A 23227-nucleotide genomic window follows, 5' to 3' on the forward strand; every position below is an offset into this window, starting at 1 on the left:
AGCCCTTGACAAGGCTGTCCCTTCAAGGGGTTGGCTGGATGGTTGATGACCGACGAATGTGGTATTAGTGGCCCATCATCGTCCAGTGCCACCGGCCGCTACCGATGCCAGCGACCAACCCATCAACGTGGTCGGACTCGTTGCAACACCAAGGCTTCTTTCTTTGGTCTTGACGTATTATCATGAACGGACGTGTCCAATTCCGAAGATGGGTTGATGCAAACTCGTAAAATGTGTCGTGACGTGATAAATTCTCCCGCCCGTGCAACAACACCCAACGCCAATCGCCCCAAAACACCGTCGCCGCCGACGCCCGTTCCGTGGTATCCGTCGTCCTGTTCCGTGAAACCCTGCCCCCGCCCGACCGGTCCTGGCCTGTTCTACCCAACTCCCTTCCCCCCCTTCTCCGTACAATGAAGTGATGCGGACATTACAAAGCGGGCCATGATGAACGCGGCCGAGAAAAAAAAAACACTCAAATGGCCTGCTCCATCTCCCGTATGTACAGCTTGACGTGCGACTCCATCTTGAGATACTCGTCGTGCGCCGCGTGTATCTCGTTTTCGATGTTCTCCTTGAGGTCCAGCATCTGCAGTAGGAGCACCGGCATGTCAGCGTCTTGGTGACCAGCAGAAGCAGCAGCAGCAACAACAGCAACGTCATCACGTCACCGTCAACACGTACCTTCTTTTCGATCTGCTCAATCCTCACCCGTCTCCTCTCGATATCCTTGCCCTTCTCCGCCCTCTCCTCCGTCAGCTTCCTGTGCACCTCCCGCAGCTCCTCCATCTTCTCCTTGGCGCGCCTCGCCTTTTCCTCGCTCTGCGCCCGCAGCGCCTCGGTGCGCTCCGTCCACTTGGCCAGCTGGCGCTGCAGGAGCGCCTCGGTGCGCTCGACCTCGCGCACGTTGGCCCCGCGCTCCGTGAGGGCGTCGCGCTGCTTGGCGTTGCGCGCGTTGTCCTCCTCCTCCTTGGCCAGCTCCACCGCGATCTCCTCGAGCAGCTTGATGCACGAGGCGACGTCGGCCGACACGACGGCGAACGAGTCGGACGAGGTCTGGAGCGCACGGGCGCGCCGGTCGAGGGCCTCGATGTTGGCCTTGGTCGTGTTGTGCGCGTTGGTCAGGTCGGCGAGCTCCGCCTGCAGCGCCACGGGGCTCTGCTGGGTGTAGGGCTTGAGCTTGGCGCACTCCTGCTTGAGGGACAGCTTGTGGGCCGTCTTGTCCTCGAGCTCCGCCGCCAGCTCGCCCTTGCGCGCCTTGACCTCCTCGAGCCGCGTCGTCGCCTCCTTCTGCACCCGCAGCAGCTCCAGCAGCTTGCGCTTGAGCTCCTCGTTGCGGCGCGTCTTCTCGGCCACCAGGGCCTCCATCTGCCGGCGGTTGGCGCGCATCTCGTCGAGCTGCGCCTCCATGTTTTGGTTTTCGGCGTAGAGCTGCTCGATGCGGGCCTTGGTGCTCTCGGCGTTGTTGAAGTGCTCGTCGATGATGCCCGTCTGGTTGGTGCGGAACCGCACAAAGTTGATGACGTAGCTGAGCACCTTGACGAAGCGGTCGTGGGTCGGGCGGTACAGGTCGGCGAAGCTAAAGTCGTTGATGCCGCAGTCGAGCATGATCTGGCGCAGCGACACGAAGAAGCCCATCAGGTTGCGCGTGTCGGGCGGCATGAGCCCGTCGCCAAAGTCGCCGCACAGGTCCTCGACCGCCGCGCGCATCGCCGGCTCGACCGTCTGGCGCGTCTTGTTCATGAGCAGCTCCCCGACCTTCTCAAAGATCATCTGCACCTGGATGGGGTTCGGCTTTTGCAGGTCGGCCAGCGTAAAAGGGATCCCGAGCTCGTTGATGCAGCCGACGAGCTCGCGGTCGGGCAGCCGGATGATGGCGTACGCCGCCTCCTCCTCTCGCCTGCGCGACCGCGACTGCTGCTGCGCGGTCGGCAGTATCGACATTCGTTTGTTGAAAGCCATCCTGCCGGTTCGCGGGGTGGCGACGTGGGGCGGGGCCGGGCTCGGTGATCGTCGCGTTCAAGAGATTTGACCTCTTTATTTTTCGCGACTTGGATGACGCTGGATTGTTGACAAAGTGGGGGGGGGGGGGGGGGAGTGGTTTGCAAACGCCGTTGCTCGAGGAACTGGGACGCTCGTTGTATTGGCTAACGGCCTATCAGCCCCGCTTAGCGTGCTATCGTTCCTCCCGATTGATGCATCCCCGCTTAGGTCATGCCTGTCGTTCTTGGCCCATGTCGCACTTTTGCAAACACGGCCCGGCCGTTGGAGATTGGGACAGGGCAATCTCCCAACCTTTGACGACACGATCATGGACATCCCGTCTAGTCCGTAATTACGGCGAGGGCACCGCGAAACATGCGCACGTGGACTTTGACGTCTTCTCTCGTGGCTCTGTTTCGTGATGTTCCAGGGCGCTATTACACGGCGATCGCTTCGAGTCAGGGACGTGAATCAACAAGGCAGATCGACCAAGCTCTCTCAACCCATCCACGCGAGCGAGCGTTGGCCGCATTTCAAAAATATGCCAACATTCACAACGGAGCGACGCCGTACCCGAGGTACCAGAATCAGGTTACCTCATGCTCACTGCAGCGTGAACCAACGAGCACGATCGTCCAGAGACCGCACCTCCTGTGGATATTGCGTAGTACTAGTTCACTGGCACATGTGCGACATGCTTTAGGAGTTCATGCATTCCGGGTGTAGCCGGCGGGAACGAACCCCCCCTCCCCTCCTGAGACATTCTGGGGAACTGGTCGGTGCGTAGGCGAGTTTCCCTGAAACATTGAAACGGCTCTGCTACTTTTTCGCACCAGCGGCCCGGACCAGGGTTGGGCCGGTTCCGGGACGCGCTTTGGGAGGAAACAATGTCGGATGTACGGAAAACAAGAGATGACTGCATCATGCTGGGGTCGATCTGTGTTAGATGGTCGTCCTGTTGTGTTCAGGCGATGACACGGCGCACGACATGGAGAGGACAACGTCCGTGAGAGAGCGGCATCTTTGCGAGGAAAGGTTACCTGATGGGAGTGGTCCTGGCGTTACCACGAGAAGGTTCTATCAAGCTAGAAAGACGAGTGGCAACTGATCGATGATGTCCCCGTTTGCCCCTGGCGAGAATCGGGGCTTCGTCCGACTGCAGGCTGGGGCACTCAGCAGGCAGGGGGGCAGGGGTGGTGGGGTTGGGGGTCTGTCTACTATAGTATTGCTTCGCAGCAAGGCTGGCCAGGCTTGCTCCGTGATAGGAATTGTACTAACGTTAGTACATATCACAGTCATACTACCATTCAGTTAGCGGCCAGGGGCACACGCACTACAGTAGCCTCCGGAGGGATCTATAGTATAATTAGTATGTAGAACCTCAACGCAATCCTTCCGGCCTGGGTCCGAGCCCGACAAGGCTGAATCGGATGAAAACAACCCGTGAAGCCCAGCGATTCCAACCTCTCGGTAGCAAGAGCCCATCTTGTCCCAACGATGGGCTGCGGGGGAGCCCAGGGTGCAATACCCCGGCCTCCTGGCGGCCAATTTTTGAGGGTTTGCTTTTCACGAGCGTTCATGGTTATTGAAGGGTTGCACAAGCCGTCATCTGGGGCCCCAACACGACAGGAATAGCAGCCAGCGCCCGGCGCCTTGTTGCTTTCCAAAGACGCCCCTCCTCCCATGGAGCGTAACGGAACCCAAGCGGGCTGCCGGGGGCGTCGTTCTTTACCGCACGTGCTCTGCAGATGTAAGGGAGGCATGTACTCTCGCGGAGCCTGCGGCATCAAGACGGCACCACGACGCCATCGCGACGGGGGGATACCCAGGGCTGTTTTGCAAGATGCCATGGCGTATCAACTTGATGAATCGGTTCTACATACGGTTCCTTCGCTGCACAAACACGTGTCAGGCCGGAGAACGCCGCGGACGTAACATCGACGCTCCGCTGGCCGTGCACTATCGAGACGTGCGCAGCCAATGTGTTTGGTTGACACCTGCAGACTCTGCAGCGAATGCAACCCGGATCGACTCCAATGCTACCAACCAACCCCTAAGTCCCTGCGTGTCGTGTGAGCAGAACTCGACACACCAGCCGACGGTTGAAAAACCCGCGGACGGGTGGGGCACCGGCAGAGAGCGTGCAGCACGGTGTAAGTCCCGAGTGTAAAGAGTGACGACGATTCGGTCCAGCGAGCTGAGCGATTTCTTAATTGCTGTCGATTGTGCCAGAAGCTCTCCAAAAAATCAACATGAACGTTTTCCGTCGAAAGGTGCGTGGCAAACCAAGGACCTGACGTGACCGGCCAAGCCTGTCCGCAAACAACCTCCCCCCCCCCCCCCCTTTTCGTCTGGACTCTTGCCTGCCTTTGCTGGCCGGGTAACGGGGGAGGAACAAAGCCCGCAGCAGCGGATACGAGCATGATGGGCTGTGTGTCATATTGGATTGAGAGACCTAGGCAGCCCAAGCAAGGCATGGAAGCCCGGGCAGGCCAAGCAACGCGACGGCTGAAACGTTGTTTCTTGGCCTGTGGTGTACCCCCAGGATGCGCAGCCTGGCTGGGAGCAAAATTGGACATGTACACTACGGACTACGCAGTACGCAGTATGTACTACAAGTATTGTGTCTAGCCGCCGCCGGGCGACCATGCTGTTCGAGATCGTACGGTAGTGTACGCTCCAACTGGGGCCATGAACATGCGAGAACGGGAGAGTCCAGTGCCGATGGAGCCGGCGCCAAGGTGGACCTGCATCGAAAAGCCGATGGAGTGTATGGGCGGGGCGAGGGCGGGAGCGGGGCCATACGCCCGTACTTCACCCTCTCGGTTCAAGTGAGGTGGATCCCGTGCCTCTCAACACAACGTCCTGGCTACCACCATACGTTACGTTCAACCCTGGCCAGAGGGGCTGTTTGGGCATGCATCCATGAGCACCACCGCATCAAGGTGCCGAGTCGGCATCGCTGATGGATGGAAAAAAGGCCAAAGAAACGAAGTCATGGCCTGCCTTCATCAAGAACCACAGATTTCGGCGTGCAGAATGCAAACCACGGGTCCCAGAAGAAAAGAACAAGAAGAGTGGACCGTTACGTTACCCGTCCAACATAATACTGCGCGCTCCGTACGTACTGTGTACGGATGGGTTCTGTGAGAACGCACACGCACACGCAGTTCGCCATCCCATCCCGGCCTGTGGTTGGCTGCTCGACGTTCCATCAGGCTCCGCGCCCGATATGTCACCGTTTGGTTTGCGGCTCCGTTTCTCATGCACTTCCCCGGGCCTGTCATTTCAGGTGACAGGCGAACCAGATGATACGGTACCAAGGACCGGTGCCCGTACCTTGCTTTTCTCCCGGAGAACCGCCCTTTTCGCAGCCCCGAGCCTCAAATATTTCCTGTCGCCTTCTGAGACACCGCGAAGCCCCCTCGACCTGGACATCGAGTTTTTTTTTTTCTTGTTTCCCCATTCCCCATCTCCTCCAACCCAATCCCCGGGAAGCCCAAGCCCTTCAGCCCTGCTTTTCCAAGCTTGGACCTGTTACTAGTCCCTTTGGCTCGTCTAGTCATCCTTGCTCCAAGGCATCTGGGCCCCTCCCCTTCCCCCACCTGTATAATACTTGTTTTGTTACCTATTGAGAAAGGCGACCGGACTCGAATCCCAAAGGGTCGTCCCTCCATTCCAGCAGCGCAGATCAAATTCTCCGCAACGTCTCCAGTCCCGACTCACCTTGGGCCATCCGGCATTCCGCCGACCCTCCGATCGCCTCTCGTCCTAGCGAACGAGCCCTAAACTCCCGACGCACCCGAGCATGCCTGAGAGGCCCTAATCATTTTCATCTTCCCGGCACCCCTTCTTCTATCTGCTCGCCCCTTCGTTGCTGCCGACGCGTTCAACTCACCCCTCCTTCTTGCCACCTTCAGGATGAACCTCTCCCGATCGCCAACTAGCACCTACACAACCTACTGTTCCAGTCACGCAGCATACCACGCCGTTTGGTCGTTGAGCTCTCGCTAAGCCAACACACACACACATACATACATACACGCACGCACGCACACACATACACGCCATGCCGTTGTGGCCACTCTTCCGGCAGAAGAGCCGCCGGCGGCGCGGCCGGCCGGTCACCATGGGCCCGGCAGAGTTAGAGGCCATGATGTCAATGGGCGCCGGCCTTCCACGAAGCCACACGGTCCCCGAGTCCTCCTCCGTGTTTGACCCATCTGCTCCGGAGCGCCAACCAAGCAAGAGGCGCAAGACCGAACCCAAGAAGCTCCAACGACGACCTCGCGCATACAGTTTCTCCCCGGGACGGGATGACGTCGTCGAGGTCCGTCGCAAGAAGAGCACCAAGGGTTCCGCGCCTGCCGGCACGGATGCCACCAGGGACGAGACCATGTGGCGCGTGCCCACGCTGCGCAGCAAGCGGGACGGCGACCATTTGCCTCGCAAGCTCTCGCGCAGGCGCTGGAAGGAGCAGGATCGCCAACGCGAAGCCGAGATCAAGGCCATGAGCACCGTCGCTCCCGCTCGCCCTGCCGCCGAGGATTGGATGGCCGGTCGCCCGTCGCGAAAGGAAAGCAAGCGAGCAAAGACGGGTTTCGGCGTGGGCTTCCGGGCGTCCCTTGACGGGAACAATCGCTTCTCCGACATGTCGCTGCCGCTTGCCGATCCCATCAACGAGGCCCTCTCCTCCGACTCCGACTACATCTCGTTCAAAGTGTCGGCTCTCGAGGCCTTGGCGCCGCGACCAACCCTGCGCTGCAGCGTGAACCCAAGAGCGAGAGCGAGGGCGGGGACTTGGCCGTGCGATACCAACGACGCGTTCAGGAGGCCATGCCAACGGAGACGCCTGGCCGAGCCCATCTCCGAGGATGCCCTCCGAGCCCACTCGCGGGTTGACAGCCTCGCCGACGACCTCAGCGCCAGCGATATCCGGGAGCTCATGGAAAGGGACCAGCGTCGCCGTGAGAGGAAGCGGCAGCTGGAGCAGGAGAGGCTTGAGCGCAGGCTCGCTCGTCGCGCCGAGAAACAAAAGGCTGCTGAAGCCGAGGCGTGGAGAAACGGCAGGGACTCGCCGACGAATCTAGAGAGGGGGGGCGTGCTTGGACGGGAAGATGTTCGCTTTCGCATGGACCCTGCGTCTGCAGTCGTGACTTCATCAACGGTTAGGAACTCGGAGGACCGCTTCGGCCACGCGGCCGACAATGCTGCCACCGGCAACCACGATTCGACCGGCGATCGCAGCCGGCCAGATCCGCAAGCCGCGTTCCATCGAGCCGACGGCCATCACGTCGAGCCGCGAGAGAACCCGCCAGCGCCGGCAAAGGAGCCCGCCATGCCCCTCGACCCCCTGACACCCAAGCCATCCATCTTCAGGAGGCTGTCGCGTTCGAAATCCCACCGGCACTCCGCCATGGTTGCAGAACCATCCGCGTCGCCAACCTCGGGACCTGACAGCGACAACAAGCGGCTGTCGCGCTCCTGGGCCGCCATCTTCCGGTGGGGAAGCAAGCGGCGTCGTCGCTCGACCGACCCATCGTCATTTTCCAACACATTGCACGACTCGATGCAGGCCCCCCCCGTACCGGAGCCGCCTCCTCCCGTCATCACGTCCCCGCCGCCTCGCGTGACGGCGGGGATGCCGAGACGCACCCTGTCCCGCTTCCGCGAAGACCTCCCCGAACGCAAACTTACGCCCCCGGCATCCCGGAGGCAATCCCCTGACGTCGAGGAACCACCGTCGCTGATCGCAACGTCGAACAAGGAGACGGACGCAGAAGACGACGCTCCCCCATCGCCGTCAACGTTCCGTCCGAGCTCATGGCAGCGATCTGTGGAGGCGATGCGGCAGACCCCATCCACCTTCAGTCACCCTGACGAGCCCGGCATGTCTCCAGAACCGCACGCAATGTCTCTGGCCTCGATCGACTCGGAGGGATCGTGGTTTTCCGGAAGGCTATCCGCGAAACGCACGCCCTCGAGCATCCTAAAGCAGACGTCCGGGCTCCGGTTCCCCGTGCTGCGAACGCCCGAATTCGACCACGGGCATGACCATCACCACCTCGATGAGATGGACATCACCGACGACGAGTACCTCTCCCGCGTCGCCTGGACGCCGAACGACCACCTCGCCCCTTGGAACCCGGATCCATGTGCCGCGCGCCCTTCGAGCGACTGGGGTGGCGAGGGGGAGCAGGCGCAGTGGAACTTTGTCAAGAGCCAGCAGCCGACAGTGGTGTTGCCGTCGGATAACGCCGCGGCCACGAGGGTGAAGAGCCACGAGGTGCTGAAGTCCTTCCTCGACGAAGGCCACTTGGAATACCCGGAGACGGGCAGCCAGCAGGCTGATGACGACACCACCACCGAAAGGGGTGATGGGCGGACCGTGGTCTTGTCCGAATCGGCCTAGATGGCCGGGCCGGAGATGGAACGGAAGTAAGGTGGAAGGGGTGACGTGGTCAGTGGCTGATCCAGAGGCTCACGACACTCGTTTGACCGTTTCCTTATTTCTCTTTCACACCTTACCGACCGCCATTCGCTCGTTACGATTTCTTTTCCTTGTCATCACACAACGAGCCCCGGAAAACACGAGAGGTGAAAAGCGAAAGAAAAGAGAAAAGAAAAAAAAAGACAATCAGTCCCGGATCAGCCACTTCCCCTTCTCATCCCCCTTTTTTTACCCTCCCCCGCCTCCAGCCTGCCACAGGCCGTTTCGCCCAACTTGGTTCTTTCTGCGAGCTTGATGAGCTCTCTTCCAATCCTTACCTTTTTTTTTTTTTTTTCTTTTTTCGCTTCTACCTGTTTGATTATACATAACTATTTATTCATTCCCATTTCATTCCTCGCTATGGTTTGCCATCCCTAGGGCAGAGAGAGATGCTCGAAAGAAAGATGGCACAGGGATTTGCTGGGAGATTGTCAGGTTCGGAGGCATGCATTGGTCGCAGATTTATTAGCACATACCCCGGGTGGAATGGCGGAAAAGTCGCGTTTGTTTGTGTGTTATTAGATGTATCATGTGTGTTAATAAGTGTGTTATTAGTGTATAGAGAGCGGTAATGCATATGGGGTTGCGTTTTGTGTTGGTTGATGGATGACTTGGAGGCGTATGCCAAACCGCGTTTGAGTGGTGGTGTTCTTGATGACATTGAATGAGAATATGACAGGAGGACACCCGGTCCCCGAACACCGGACCTCAGGTTTGTCTTGATCGTGAACGGGAAATGCCAATCCATGTAATCGACAGCATCACGTCTTCATTCTAATACACCGAGCTATGCCAACCTCGATCCCCAGCGCAAATGATGGATGATTCATGGTTCGCCTTGCTGCCTGCTGCTCCAGCTGTTGCCACTTGTCACGGTAACCACTTGACGACTTGGACTGGCATCATCCACCTCGACCTCTCCTCTCATGCCCTCCCAAGGCAATTATGCATCGGTTTGACAGACCTCATCTCAAGACATTCTTGAAAAATAATCAAACAAGGTTCGCACCCACACGGATCTTAACACACCGTGCCGGTCCGAACGGCGACGCCATGGCGAGCAAACACCCCGAACCCGAACTCGCCGAGGACGAGCAAGACCTCACTCACCCACCTCATGAGACACCCCTCGTACCCACCGAGTCTTCCGACTCGATGCCGAACTCTCCGGCGCTCCCGTCAACCTCTACTACATCCAAGCCGAAGAAGGAGAAGGTGGTCGGTAACGCCTTCACCGAGCTCATGGCCCCCAAACCAAAACCGATCCACCAGCCGTCCCCTTCCATGGCCGCCAGGGCCTCCCAGGCCAAAAGCAACGGCATGTGGCGCGGCGCGCTGGGCGAATACATTGCCCACCCGGAACGCTTCCCCCCGAGCGTGGTGGTCCGGTACACGGAGCACGCCGTGCTCATCCGCGACGCGTTCCCCAAGGCGACCGTGCACCTGCTGCTGCTCCCGCGGTCGGCGGGGCACAGCCTGCGGCACCCCACGGCCGCGCTGTCCGAGGACCCGGAGCTCCTGGCGATCCTGCGCCAGGAGGCCGAGGAGGCCGCGCGGCTCGCCGCGGCCGAGCTCGAGCGGAAGCTCGGGGGGTTCTCGGCCGCGAGCCGGGCGCGGCGCGAGGCCATGGCGCGCGGCGACCCGCCCGCGTCGTGGCCGCCGGGACGGGACTGGGCCCGGGAGCTCCGCGTCGGCACGCACGCGCACCCGAGCATGGCGCACCTGCACGTGCACATCATCTCGCGGGACATGCATTCGGAGCGGATGAAGCACAGGAAGCATTACAACAGCTTCACGACGCCGTTTTTGGTGCCGCTGGCGGACCATCCGCTGGCGGAGGACGACGTGAGGAGGGACACGGGGTACCAGAACGGGAATCTGAGCGCCGAGCTGAGGTGTTGGAGGTGCGGGAAAGGGTTTGGGAACAAGTTTGCGGAGCTAAAGAGGCATCTGGAAGAGGAGTTTGAAGAGTGGAAGGCGGAGTGAGGAGGCGGGATGGGCATGGAGCGGCAATGAATATTCGTTATCAAGGAGCAGTTCGGAACGGGGTGTTGCACGGCGTTATGAAGGCGTCGTGGAGCTATTGGTGAGGACATCCTCGGCAAGAGATTTTGTTGGTGACGGAGCGTGTTGAGGAGGCGTTCAATTCAATGAGACAAGCCCGGATGGTATCTTATGGCTGGGAGCCATTTGCTCATCCAAACGTTGTCAAGACCATGTTCGGGTTCCCAACCTTCGGGCTGCCAGCGCAGGATCATGATGATCCAAAGAACCCCACTTGGCCGAGATTAACAGGACTTGGAGAGGCACCTCACACAGCACAATTGGATGAATGTTTAGGTTCCACCGCAACGCTTCCGCTTGCGACGGATTAATTTTCACGCATCCCTCGTCTCGCACGGCCTCTGCGTCCAAGGAATCTCACAAAGCTCAACGCCAACGCGCCCTGGCACGACCGAATGCATGCTGCCGATACGTACCGAGAGAGCCTTCGTCCGTCATCGTTCATTGAGGCACGATCGCCAACCCCAACCCCCCGTGGCTTGGCGTCCGTTTCTTGCTCGGCATCCCGGAAGACCGATCGGCCATGAGCGCACCCCAGCAGGAGAGCAGGCTCCTGAGCCTCCCTGCCGAGCTCAGAAATTTGATTTATGAACACATCTTTGCGCCGCTTGACGCCCCCATGGTCAGCTTCAAGTTGGAGCGACGTCCCGCCGGCGGCGGCGGCGGCGGCGGCGACGACGACGACAGGCCCCGGCTCAGGCCAACCTTCGAGAGGCCGCCCCACTGGTTGGCCTTGTTCTACACCTGCCGGCAAACCTATACCGAGACGGTTCCGTTCGTCATGTTCGGCCCGGTGCAGTTTGGCAGCTTCCTTCTTAGCCCCGAGGAACAGCTCGACAAGGCGCAATGCTTCTTCCAAACCGTCGGGCGCCGCAACGCCGCCTTCCTCACCATGGCCAGCGTCGGATTTCCCGAGCTCCGGCTCATTCGCGGAGGCGGCGACGCCGAAAACAGCCCCCGGGGCAACGCCGAGGGCGAGATCCGAGGCGTCGAGCTTGCGCGGGCCGACTTGGATCTGCTGAGGGCGTTGCAAGAGTATTGCCCCAAGCTGAGATACCTGGGTTTTGTAGTATACCCCAAAGCACAGGTGCATCTCTTGAAGGCCTGGGTGACCATGAATGAGGACGTCTGGGACGACGTGAAGAGAGCCATGACGCAGCTTGACGCCGAGCTGCAGAAGTTTCCTTTGTTGCTTCGGTCGGACGTGGTTATGGTCAGGCATTCTGACCTGAAGAACAACACAAATTCTATCGGATATGGGCTTTACAAGCTGATGGACAGCTTTTCGTGGAGGCTATTAGGCACCTCTGGTGCTGACCTTTCCTAGTGGAGAAGGGCGTCATGGAGGATCTGCCTGCACGAGGGACGGGGTGACTGAGCATCATTGAACCGGCCAAGCCAGCCTGCGCAGTACGATAATTAGTGCTTTGGAACCACGGAAGAGAGGGGACTGTGTGTTGGTGACCAGCCGGGATCGGGCCGACGATGTGTCCAGCCCCTCCGTGGATGATTTGACAGCGACATCGTGATGGTGCTGCATGCCATATTGCCCTTCTCGCGGATTCCGGCTCGCCTGCGACAATGACGGCCGCGCTCATCCCGGGGCCACACCGTGACATTTTGTACATCAGGCCTGCCAACTAGGTGTCGAACCGAGGACGGCACCAGCCTTTTGTTTTCTTCTTGAGATCTGGTTGTCTCAGAGCGGCGAAGCGGGAAGAAGCGTAAGCCCAAACGCAGAGAGTGCGTCGCCAGCTGATGTATTTATAACTTCCCTCCGGCGGAGCCCTTTCTCATTCACCATGCATGTGGGCTTTTGGTTGACCATGGTGGAGACATCTCCAGAGACCGTCACCGGGCAGAGGATCGTTGTTTCAACGTCCAAGATCAATGCGTATGGGAAGGGCCGTCCTTCCGAGCAAGAAGAGGACGAATCATGTGTAGGATCTCCGCTGGATTCGTTGTTCCGATCAACCAGTTGAATGATGTTTCTGTGATCCTCAACAACGTTGACCGAACTGGTCATCAGACAACGCTACGTAGTTGAAAACCAAAGCAATGGTATGAATAATTACTTGAGGGAATCCAATGATGTGAGGGCTCAAGGCGACCAACGTCTTGCTGCAGTGGTCAAGGGAAGCGGAGGATCATGGAAGCCCGAGAAGCACCGCGTATATCCTGCCTTGAGCGATAGGCGTGCTGCTTCATCTACGATCCGCCAATAGGTGAGGTTCAGGCTCCGGTCGGGTTGATTTGGCAGGAATGCAGCACGTACACCGGACGTACGTGTAGATACCTTACACCGTAACTCTCGATCGGCTGTCTGAAACCGTCTCCCTTTGAATGTCTCACCAGAGCTTTCCGGTTGCTCAGCTTAACAACCGCCTTGTCCTCGCCCGCCCGTTGCTCTCCCTTCTTTCTCCTGGCCTCCATTCTTGGGCTCCCGATCGACAAAAACGCCATGAGCACGCCCCAGGAGAGCCGGTTTCTCAGCCTGCCTGCAGAGATCAGATTGGCCATCTATCGCCACGTCTTTGCTGCGCCGAACCGCTACTTCAAGCTGTATAACCCGCCGGACCCCGGCCAACCACACCGACGCGACGGGCATGGCGCCCGACAGCCATCCCAATGGACCGCTCTCATCTACACCTGCCGACAAGTGTATGCCGAATCGATCGGGCTTGTGTACAGTGCTCGCTGCATCATTCTCAGCGACAAGACTCCCGAGAAGCAGCTCGAAAAGGTCCAACGCTTCCTCGAAACCATCGGGCCCGCCAACGCTCGCTGCGTGACCCGGCTCGAGCTCAACCTCCCGGAGCTCGAGTACGCCCGCACGATGAGCGCCGCGGGAAAGACGGTTTTTTCAGGCATGGATCTCGCGTCCCAAGCCGACATGGCCTGCCTGAGAATTCTTCAAGAGCGCTGTCCTGGCCTTCAGATGTTGATATACTCGATTCCCCCGAGGGTGTGCATCACCATGTACTCCTTGCCAAGCATGATGGCATTCTTGAAGGAGCCAATGTCGCGGGTTGACGCCGAGCTGCGGAGGTTCCCTTTGCTGTCCACGGTCGGTGTTCTCTTTGGCTGTGCTCCCTCCGCGGCGGCCGCAAAGCAGTTCCAGGAACTCGGCTGGGGCTCTTGGTTCATCTCGGGGTCCATCCGACCTGTACTTGGGCGATCTTCACGGACGAGGAGCGAAATGGACGGCCGGATCGTCGCATAACCTTGACGAATCTTGGCTCACCGGTGATGATGGATGATTCAAAACACGGCGGTGTTCCGGGTTCGCTGGGATCGATGGTGGCTTGAAGTTCTTCAAGACACTTTTTGTTTTTGGCTGGTGACGAAGTTCCTCCCGATGGATGTTGATGATGATCGCCCGGTCCCGAACTAGGCCCAGCCAGGAACAGCATTCCCTGCTCGCCTGCAATAGCGGCACGGAACCCGTCTACGGTTAGCGTACAAGAGATTCCGAAGCGGCGGAGCGCGGGGGAAGCGACAAGCCACATTCTCGGGGTTTCACCGCCGCGAACCTGACCCTCTCCGGAAACCAATTCGATCTGGCGTCCCGGCCAACGGCGTCTGCATTCCTGTGATGCGTCATGCCATTGGCCATGCTCTTGCTCTCCCTGCCGCCAGGACAGGCCACTTCGGCTCTGTCAGCCGTGCCTCGATGCAATGGAACGGAAATTGCTCACCACGCCCGCAGGAATACGAGGCCCCTCCCGCAAACGTCGTTGGTCGAGGCGAAAAGGCATTGCGGCTGAGAAACATGGCTGCTCGGCTCGCAGCACCGCGGCTCCAACATGGGAGGCTGGGCATGCGGGGCAGCAGGCGGTCCAAACATCTGGGTGATGTAGTATCTGGAGTTCGTTAGTTAGTCAGATCAAACGATCTGCAGACGCCAGGTGGCCGCGCTTGACCGTTCAAGATCTTCAGCCCGAGGACCCTGCGTTGCTAGCCCAGGCTCGCACGGCAACCTGAGCTGATCGCCAGCCGCGCCGCACACACCACGTCAATGGGCAGCTCCAGCGGGGTGCCCGAAGTCGTTAGCAGTGGCGGTCGCCAAGCTGCCTGGATCCCAGTCGACATGTCGCTGACAGCTCAGCTTCTCGCCTAGCGTCGAGAACATGCACGCACGTGGATGGCCGAGGCTGGGGGAATCAAAGCAGGCACCCAGCGCGCGGTGCCGGGCGCCCTTCTCCCTTGCGCCCGGGGCTTCGGGTGCCTGGCGTATAAAGCTGGCGTGAAGGAACGGCACGGAGGCATGTTGTGGCCCCCTCTGCGCCCTCACCTGTCGTTGTTGATCTGCAGTCGACCTCGCGGCGAACCGACAAGATGATGAACCGGTTCAGGACGCTCTCGGCGCTCATCGCCGGCGCCGCCGTTACCTCGGCGTGCACCCTCCCCGAGGAGACCCTGAGCAACAACCTCGCCTACCCGTTCCGCATCCAGGTGCAGAATGCCACCCGTCCGGAAGTGCACAACCAGTACTTCAATCTGTACCCATGGGGCGGCGGTGACTGCCATCTGTTCATCGGGCCCGTCGGCCTGCCCACCTACGACCTGACGCTCGTCGACGGCGTCATCACCCATGCCCCCCAGGGCATCCAGGCCGTCGTCAACGGCGAGGTATGTATGCCCTTGTCGCTGGCCGAATGGTGGGGGAAGCCCGCGGGTGCTAACCATCCTCCTGCCCAGTGGTCCGAGATCGACGACACCACCAAGCTGTTCATGACAGGGCGCGGCGACCCTCGGGCCGTCTTCCAGCCCACCTACGGCTGCAACCCCGACACGGACGAGCTCCAGATCGAGCTGACGCTCGTGGGCCGGCAATATGACCCCCCGGGCGGTGTCATCTGCGTGCGCTCGGCCTTTGAGAACAGCCACGAGTTCCGCTACTCGCCGCCGGGCAACACCCGTACGTTCTCCCCCTGCTCGAGCTCGAGAGGCAGACCGTGAAGCAGCGTCACTAACCGGCCCCATGCAGTCATCGACCCCAATCGCGAGTGCATCACGGTCACCCTCGTGGTGATCCCCACGACGGAGATCCCCGACACGACCGCTACCACCTTCACGACCAGCACGGTTCCTGCCACAAGCACCTCAGCGGCCACCACCACCAGCTCTTCCTCCTCAACCGCCACCGCCCCTACTGCCACCCCCTCCACCGACCCCGCCGACCTCTTCACTGACATGACGGCCTTCGGCTTCCGCTTCCTGGGCTGCTCGCCCGAGGAGCGGTGGGCCAACGACGGCGCGTTCCGCACGCTGCCCAACGTTGTGCACAGCTCCGACACCATGACCAACCAGTGGTGCATGGCCTGGTGCGACGCCCAGGGCTACGAGTACGCCGGCACCGAATGGAGCCGCGAGTGCTGGTGCGGCCACGAGTTCGCGCCGACCCGCGCCCCGCTCACGACCATCGCCAGCCTGGCCAACTGCAACTACCGCTGCACGGGCGATAACAGCCAGTTCTGCGGCGGCGACGCGTGGTTGAGCTTGTACGAGAAGTGCGAGGCGAACGAGCCTTGCGAGAACCAGGTGTTCACATGAGGTCATGACGGTGATGGGTTAGGTCGGCTGGTGACGAATGAAGGATGATGATAATAACCAATGGAATGTCAGTATAATATACCACCGAACGGTTTTGATCATGTTCAAGAAACCGATGTGAAATTGCACCGTCGCTGGCGGTCCCCGCGGCGATCTGCCGGCTGGTCTTCCAAATGCGGTCGTTCGTGCATGCATTTGTAACATCCTCTGACACTGACATCCAATGCCAATGCCATGACTTGGACGTGCAGTTCGTTGTGCCACCAGGCCCGTCTCCACCACCTTGGGGCACCCAAACATGGAACTGTAAATCCCAATCATGTTGGTTTTCGTGATGAGAAACCGCGGGGTGCATGTAGCTTCGTCAGTCCGACGTCCATGAGCTTCGTGTGGATTCCCCCCTCGGAGAACGGTCATGAGGATTCTAGATCCCCCCCCCCCCCCCAATATTACCTCTCCCATCACAGGCTCTGACGCAAGCAACCTGGGACCCGCCGACGCGCCTAGCGCGGGGCCAAGGCAGGCTTCGACCCGGCTGAGGTGCCCCCTTCTGGAATCTGACAAATCCCGCGTCCCGCTCGTGGATTACATCATTCGCCCTGAAAGGCAACCACCCACTCTGGCCGTGCTTCCCTAGAAGAAAAAACGCCCTTAATAAACCCTCAGCTCTCTCTCCGGCTTTCGGCACAACCCCCCCTCCCCCTCCCCCACCTCGTTACCAATGTCAACATCCAGCCTCCTGCGCCCCGCTCTCACCACTCTTCGAGGACTCCAAACCGCCACGAGATCGCCGGCCGTAAGATCCTTCACCACTACTCTGCCCAAGATGACCGTGCACGACATCACCTCGTGAGTAGCCCGTCCGGCCGCCGCCTGAACCTGACAATTGCCCCGCGCTCCAGCCATGGTGACGCGGGGTACCCCGCGTTGCTGTTGCCGCTGCCACGGCCCGAGTTGTCGGCGCACCACCACGGCCGCCCACGGTTGACGGTGGCTAACATTTTTCTCCCCTTCCTCGCAGGTTCCAGGAGTTCAAGGAGACGATCCAGAAGCAGCCCGCCGTCATTGTCGACGCCTTCGCGACATGGTGCGGTCCCTGCAAGGCGATTGCGCCTCAGATTGCCCGGTACGCTTCCCTTCATCCTTCGGCCGCCCCCGCGCGCGCCTCGTCTTTTCTTTTCACCCACTGACGCCGTCTCGTCATAACAGCTGGGCCGAGGACCCTGAGTTCAAGGACAAGATCTATTTTGCCAAGTTCGATGTGGACAAGGTTCTCGACCTGGCCCAGGAGCTGGGCATCCACGCCATGCCCACCTTTTTACTCTTCAAGAACGGCAAAAAGGTTGAAGAGCTCGTTGGCGCCAACCCGCAGGCCCTCCTGAGCCTGCTCAAGAGGCACAATCCGGCGGGTGCGGTGGCCAAGAGCGAGGAGAACACCGAGGCTTGAGATATTCCCGAAGCAATCATATCCTTTTCGCAAAGAGAAGGGGAAAAACATGATCCGTTGTGACGTGGGGATTTCTGCATTTTTGAAGCATGACAGCACAGCCAACCGATGGGTTGGTAGGGAGGCTGCAATTCCATGATACCCCGTGGGCTTCGTGTTGCACATTTCCGCGATCCAGACTGTGCGTGCTTTTTACGGTTGCGGGTTTGGTAGCCGAATATCACGGGGGAACAGCTGCTAGCCCCGTGCCATATTCTCTCCTGGGGAAGACGCCAATGCATCGTCGTTTGAGCAAAACTGATCGCGTTCTCTTCGACTTGGGGTCCCTCGTATCATTCTTGAATTGAGGATGGCGTCTTGAATCTGAATTGTACGGGGCACCTCTGCACAAACCCTGCTCTCGGTGAAGAGAAATCGCAAAAGAAGAAGCACGAGATCTCGCCCCGTCGGGTCGAGACACAACAACGAGCCGGGAGCAAAAAGGCCATGTAAACAACATCTCTGGCTTGATGTGTTTACAACTGTCATAAAAAAATCGGGGCCACCCGGGGATCGAACCCGGGACCTCTCGCAACAGAAGCTGTAGGGTGAACCCTAAGCGAGAATCATACCACTAGACCAGCGGCCCTTGTGAGATCACTTGTTCGGAAAGTGGATGGGCACGATTGTAAGTGGACCTCGGAGGGCAGCATCCTCGAGGACATCGTTTTGCCTCCTCGTCACTGTCACATTGTATAGAATGAAAGGAAGCTCAATGAACGTTGTATGGTTGTCAACGAACTCGGGGGTCGGGGCTGGACGGGAGAAGAGTCATGACCACAACCAAGAGCCAGCACCGCAGCGTTGTCCTACAATGGAAGTGGCATATCGCTGGGCGGAAGATCATTGCTGATCTACGGTGTACATAAGCGCTGACCCGATGTACACAAGTTGGGCTGTTGCATTGGTCAGGACCATCGGGAGCATCGGGCATCGGCACGACATTTATAAGATGGCCATCCAGCTGTGGTCTCATCACGGAAGGATGCCATGCTTCATGGGCATTGGGCCCGGGCTGGTTTGCTCCCAATCTTCGGGCTCATGTCTCGGGTTTCAAGACAAACATCTACTATAGGACACCTACCGGGAGAATGTTACGAGGTTTGGCGGGGGAGGAGGTTCAGGGCTGACCCGGCCGAGCTCCGCACACCCAAAGGTCCCGGGCCACCCCCCCGGCCGGAAGGTGGGTCGATACCCCTGCTTCGGAGAGATGGCTAGGACGCAAGCGGTGGATGGCGAGAATCAACGACCTTCATCATCACGCGCAAGTTCCTCTGGTGTTTCCTAGGCCAGGACCGGAGGAACTCTCAAAATAGCTTTCATTTTCGCACCGTCGTGCCACACTGAGACATCCTGCTACCCACCCCCCGACATACTGCGTATAACACACGCCTCAAGAATGCCAAAGATTGTCGTTGTGGGGTACGTCCGCCCGGCCGCCGCGGCCACCGCGGTGCCAGAAGCCGTTCCGCTCGATGGGAGAAGGACTTCGCTTTTTCCAGACGGGGCATGCCTCGGGGTTAACAAAGACGCGACAGCGCCGGGGTGAGCGGCCTCACATGCGCCCTGCTCCTGGCGAAGCAGGGCCACGCGGTGACCGTCGTTGCAAAGCATATGCCTGGCGACTATGACATCGAGTACACGTCGCCTTGGGCCGGCGCAAACATGCTGCCGTAGGTTGCCGGCCGGCCCCTCCTTGAACGCCGAATCCAAGCAGCCTGCACAGCGCGCCGCTAACCCATGTTGCTTTCCCTCGCCCCAAAGAATGGCGTCCGAAAAGGACAGCCGCTGGGAGCGCCGTACCTGGCCCGTCCTCCAGCGGCTCGCCGCCGAGGTTCCCGAGGCGGGGTTGCATTTCCAGAGTACGTGGTAGCCTGCCCGACGCCCATGTTCTTTTCATTTCTTCTTTCCTTTTTTTTTTAAAAAAAAAAAATAAAAAAATCCAGCCTGGTTAGCAGCTCACCTTGGCCCCAGCCGCCCGCGTCCTCCGCCGCGCCGTCGACCTCGATGCGATCAGCCGCCTGGGCGACGGCCTCTTTGAGCGCAACCCCTGGTACCGCACCCTCATGCCCAACTACCGCGAGCTCCCCGCCTCCGAGCTCCCCGCCGGGGTCCACTCGGGCTGCGAGTTCACCTCGGTCTGCATCAACACGGCCGTCTACCTCCCCTGGCTCGTGGGCCAGTGCGCGGCGCAGGGCGTGAGGTTCCAGCGGGCAACGCTGAAGCACGTTGCCGAGGCGGCGGCGATGCACCACCTCGGAGGGAAGGCGGATGCGGTGGTCAACGCCACGGGCCTGCTGGCGTGCCGGCTGGGAGGGGTCATGGACTCCAAGGTGTATCCGATCCGGGGCCAGATCGTGCTGGTGCGCAACGAGGCGGCCGGCCTCATGCCGACCGTGAGCGGGTGCGACGACGGGGAGGATGAGCTGATCTACATCATGCAGCGCGCGCTGGGGGGCGGCACGATCCTCGGGGGCACCTACACCAAGGGCAGCTGGGAGCCCAACCCGGATCCCAACATTGCGGTGCGCATCATGAAGAGGGCGGTGGAGACGCTGCCGGAGCTGACGGGGGGCAAAGGGATCGAGGGCCTCAACGTGGCGAGGCATGGGGTGGGGCTGAGGCCCGGGAGGGAGGGAGGTGTGAGGATCGAGAAGGAGGTGATTGACGGCGTTTCGGTGGTGCATAACTATGGGCATGCAGGCTGGGGGTATCAGGGAAGTTGGGGTTGCGCCGAGAGGGCGGTTGAGCTGGTGGAAGAGGTGGTGAGCGAGCAGGCGAAGGCAAAGCTGTGAGGTGAACGGTCGACAGCCGTTCAAGGCGCCATATATACCCCATCTCAGTTCATTCCAAGGTTTTCAAGGTTCCTCCAGCCACCGCTTCTTGCTGCAAGCCGCTGCTTGAGAACGATGCTGTCGTCGACACCTTGCATGCCCTGGGGAGGAGAGTGTGTAAGTGCGCTCCCGAGGCTACCCACCAGCTGACGGCAGCTGCCAAGCTTCTTCGGGGCCCAATCACGCTCACAAGCTCTCCAGAGCTTGGCAGCTTCATCATCCGGCAACGCGTCCTCAACTCGCAACGCCTCGGCCTACACCCGAATCGACCGCCCACTGCTTCGCCATGGCGAGCCTGGCGCACCTCCCGGTGCACGCTGTGCGCTTCGCCCTCGATGTGGCCAACGGCCGGCATGCGCTGTCCAAGCTGGTCGCGCCGCTGTTGTTCCTGGCCGACGCAGCCCTCTGCGCGCTGGTCATCTGGAAAGTCCCTTGTATGGGAACCCCTCCATCTTCTACCAGCAGCAATTGCGCTCCTGGGACTGAAGTTTGAGAACCATTTCGCCTCTTATGCATCGTTATCATCATCATCATCATGATAGACAACAGCTACTAACGTTACAACCCAGATACCGAAATCGACTGGGTCGCCTACATGCAGCAGGTCTCACAGATCGCCTCCGGCGAACGGGACTACACGCGCATCCGCGGCGACACAGGCCCGCTCGTCTACCCGGCGGCGCACGTCTACATCTATTCTGCGCTGCATCGCGTCACCGACGGCGGCAAGGATGTGCTGCTCGCGCAGCAGCTGTTTGGCGCGTTGTACATGGCCGCTCTGGCGTTGGTGATGGCTTGCTATCGCAAGGCAGGGGTACGTCGCTTTCCATCAGGCTCTTGGGGGTTGGTTGGCGGAAAGGGGAGGGGGAAAACGGTATCCGCGATGGCTGATTCTCATGGTTGCGATAGGTCCCACCCTACGTCTTTCCCCTCCTGATCCTCTCCAAGCGACTTCACAGCATCTTCATGCTGCGGTGCTTCAACGACGGGTTTGCGGCGTTGTTTCTCTGGCTGGCCGTGTACTGCCTCCAGAGGCGGATGTGGCGGGCTGGCGCCGTGGCCTACACCCTGGGCCTCGGGGTGAAGATGTCGCTTTTGCTGGTGCTTCCGGCCGTGGGCGTCGTGCTTCTCCTGGGGGCCGGATATGCCGCCGGCCTGCGGTTGGCCGCGCTGATGGCGCTGGTGCAGATCCTCCTGGCCGTGCCGTTTCTGGCGGCGAACCCCTGGGGATACCTCGGGCGCGCGTTTGAGCTGTCGAGGCAGTTCCTCTTTCGGTGGACCGTGAATTGGCGGTTCGTGGGGGAGGAAGTCTTCCTCAGCCGCCGGTTTTCGCTGGCTCTGCTGGGCCTGCATGCGGTCGTGCTGGTAGCGTTCCTCACAGCCCGGTGGCTGAAGCTCGCGCGCAAGCCGCTGCCGCGCTTGGTCGTCCCCATCCTGCTTGGCAGGTCGCCTTTCACGGAACAGGAGCAGCGCGCCATCTCGAGAGACGTTGTCACACCTCGCTTTATTATGACGGCTATCCTGTCCGCTAATGCTGTCGGCCTCCTCTTTGCCCGGTCCCTCCACTACCAGTTCTACGCCTATCTGGCCTGGTCGACGCCCTTCCTCCTCTGGCGCAGCGGCGCCCACCCCGTCCTCCAATATGCCCTGTGGGCCGCGCAGGAATGGGCGTGGAACGTGTACCCCAGCACGCCTGCCAGCTCGGGCGTCGTTGTCGGCGTGCTCGCTGCGACCGTGGGCCTCGTGTGGCTGGGCACGGGGGACGGCTCGGAGCGGGTGCGCGTCGCTGCTGCGAAGGATGCGGCGGCGAAGCGGTGAGGTTGGTTGGGTTTCTGCGGCTCCCATCTGCCGCTGGTCAACATCACTCGTCCTCTGAGTCGCTGGGCGGCAGCTTTCCGACGTTCGAGTCTTCGTCTTCGTCCTCGCCGAACGTCTTTTTGACGAACTCGTTCGGCCTGCGTTGTGGGTCAGACAAGGGAAGGGGATTTCGCTTGCATGACGGCCGGCAGGAGGGGAGTACCAGTAGGGCTGCTTGCGCCACGCCTTCTCATCTCGCACGATGTTGATGATGTCGCCCGAGACACGGCTCGTCTTGAGGCGCTCTTTGGCGTCGGCCTGGTCGATCAGGACATATCCTCCACGGCGGATGAAGATGGTGTTGCGGAACTTGGGGTCGAGCTCGACGAAGACGGGCTTGCCGCTGGGCAGCTCGCAGCTGTAGATGCTGTTGCCCTCGGCCTTGATGACGCGGGCGATGGACTGGGTCGCCGTCAGCTCGTCGGGGGGAGTCGACGACTCTTGGGCGGCAGCAAGGACGGCGCGTTTTGGCTTGCCCATGGTTGCGTTGGGCAATTTCCTTGACGGGCTCGGACAATGGAGATGGACGGGTCGATCAGATGCAATCCGAGTTTCTTTGTCGAGGTTCTGGAAAATCAATCACCCCGCCATGGGAATTTCCTACGTCGGTGGGGCAGATCTGGAGCCCGCTGACCTTATCGATAACACTAATAACTAACTAGTTACACAGTAGATCCAACGTTCCCGCTTGTCGTTCCAGCGCGCTTGGGCTGTCCGCTTCATGATTCTGCACGTTTCAGCAGGAATTCCACAATGGAAGAAACATGGAAATTCCAATCCCTCAGATCTTGCTTCAAAACATTTCTCAGCGGCGGGCCTAGTTCGTCTGAAGCCCAGCCCAGCCCGGTGACACAGGAGAGGCTGCACACCAAGCCATCCCCCCCCCCTCTAATACCCCCCCCCCCCCCCCCCCACATTCCCCCCTCGCGGATCCGGGATGGCCCCCGCTGATCAGTA

General features: G+C 60.1%; 10 protein-coding genes and 1 non-coding gene across 11 annotated transcripts; 8 read left to right on the plus strand and 3 right to left on the minus strand.

Moving 5' to 3' along the window:
• Window positions 1–475: 475 nt before the first annotated feature.
• On the minus strand, window positions 476–1962 carry VTJ83DRAFT_4575 (uncharacterized protein; the record flags this gene model as incomplete). Its single annotated transcript, XM_071011079.1, has 2 exons — window positions 476–589; window positions 685–1962. The coding sequence occupies 2 exons, from the start codon at window positions 1960–1962 to the stop codon at window positions 476–478; spliced, it is 1392 nt and encodes a 463-aa protein (XP_070866025.1).
• A 4090-nt stretch (window positions 1963–6052) lies between these two features.
• Window positions 6053–8395, plus strand: VTJ83DRAFT_4576 (uncharacterized protein; the record flags this gene model as incomplete). The annotated part of the gene is made up of 1 exon (XM_071011080.1): window positions 6053–8395. One exon carries the CDS (start codon window positions 6053–6055, stop codon window positions 8393–8395), a length of 2343 nt encoding a protein of 780 aa, XP_070866026.1.
• A 1131-nt stretch (window positions 8396–9526) lies between these two features.
• On the plus strand, window positions 9527–10459 carry VTJ83DRAFT_4577 (uncharacterized protein; the record flags this gene model as incomplete). Its single annotated transcript, XM_071011081.1, has 1 exon — window positions 9527–10459. One exon carries the CDS (start codon window positions 9527–9529, stop codon window positions 10457–10459), a length of 933 nt encoding a protein of 310 aa, XP_070866027.1.
• A 601-nt stretch (window positions 10460–11060) lies between these two features.
• Window positions 11061–11864, plus strand: VTJ83DRAFT_4578 (uncharacterized protein; the record flags this gene model as incomplete). The annotated part of the gene is made up of 1 exon (XM_071011082.1): window positions 11061–11864. The coding sequence occupies one exon, from the start codon at window positions 11061–11063 to the stop codon at window positions 11862–11864; it is 804 nt and encodes a 267-aa protein (XP_070866028.1).
• A 1134-nt stretch (window positions 11865–12998) lies between these two features.
• VTJ83DRAFT_4579 (uncharacterized protein) lies at window positions 12999–13760 on the plus strand (the record flags this gene model as incomplete). The annotated part of the gene is made up of 1 exon (XM_071011083.1): window positions 12999–13760. One exon carries the CDS (start codon window positions 12999–13001, stop codon window positions 13758–13760), a length of 762 nt encoding a protein of 253 aa, XP_070866029.1.
• Window positions 13761–14875: 1115 nt separating this feature from the next.
• On the plus strand, window positions 14876–16093 carry VTJ83DRAFT_4580 (uncharacterized protein; the record flags this gene model as incomplete). Its single annotated transcript, XM_071011085.1, has 3 exons — window positions 14876–15169; window positions 15239–15458; window positions 15528–16093. 3 exons carry the CDS (start codon window positions 14876–14878, stop codon window positions 16091–16093), a joined length of 1080 nt encoding a protein of 359 aa, XP_070866030.1.
• Window positions 16094–16919: 826 nt separating this feature from the next.
• VTJ83DRAFT_4581 (uncharacterized protein) lies at window positions 16920–17540 on the plus strand (the record flags this gene model as incomplete). The annotated part of the gene is made up of 3 exons (XM_071011086.1): window positions 16920–16942; window positions 17115–17219; window positions 17303–17540. The coding sequence occupies 3 exons, from the start codon at window positions 16920–16922 to the stop codon at window positions 17538–17540; spliced, it is 366 nt and encodes a 121-aa protein (XP_070866031.1).
• A 537-nt stretch (window positions 17541–18077) lies between these two features.
• On the minus strand, window positions 18078–18168 carry VTJ83DRAFT_t103. The gene has a single exon. It is a non-coding gene; the product is annotated as a tRNA-Pro (tRNA).
• An 810-nt stretch (window positions 18169–18978) lies between these two features.
• On the plus strand, window positions 18979–20374 carry VTJ83DRAFT_4582 (uncharacterized protein; the record flags this gene model as incomplete). The annotated part of the gene is made up of 4 exons (XM_071011087.1): window positions 18979–19001; window positions 19118–19252; window positions 19344–19441; window positions 19554–20374. The coding sequence occupies 4 exons, from the start codon at window positions 18979–18981 to the stop codon at window positions 20372–20374; spliced, it is 1077 nt and encodes a 358-aa protein (XP_070866032.1).
• A 325-nt stretch (window positions 20375–20699) lies between these two features.
• VTJ83DRAFT_4583 (uncharacterized protein) lies at window positions 20700–22231 on the plus strand (the record flags this gene model as incomplete). Its single annotated transcript, XM_071011088.1, has 3 exons — window positions 20700–20847; window positions 20983–21227; window positions 21323–22231. 3 exons carry the CDS (start codon window positions 20700–20702, stop codon window positions 22229–22231), a joined length of 1302 nt encoding a protein of 433 aa, XP_070866033.1.
• A 43-nt stretch (window positions 22232–22274) lies between these two features.
• Window positions 22275–22750, minus strand: VTJ83DRAFT_4584 (uncharacterized protein; the record flags this gene model as incomplete). Its single annotated transcript, XM_071011089.1, has 2 exons — window positions 22275–22368; window positions 22434–22750. The coding sequence occupies 2 exons, from the start codon at window positions 22748–22750 to the stop codon at window positions 22275–22277; spliced, it is 411 nt and encodes a 136-aa protein (XP_070866034.1).
• Between the last annotated feature and the right edge of the window lie 477 nt (window positions 22751–23227).

Source organism: Remersonia thermophila, chromosome 4, assembly GCF_042764415.1.
Source record: "Remersonia thermophila strain ATCC 22073 chromosome 4, whole genome shotgun sequence".
NCBI classification, from domain to species: Eukaryota; Fungi; Ascomycota; class Sordariomycetes; order Sordariales; family Chaetomiaceae; genus Remersonia; species Remersonia thermophila.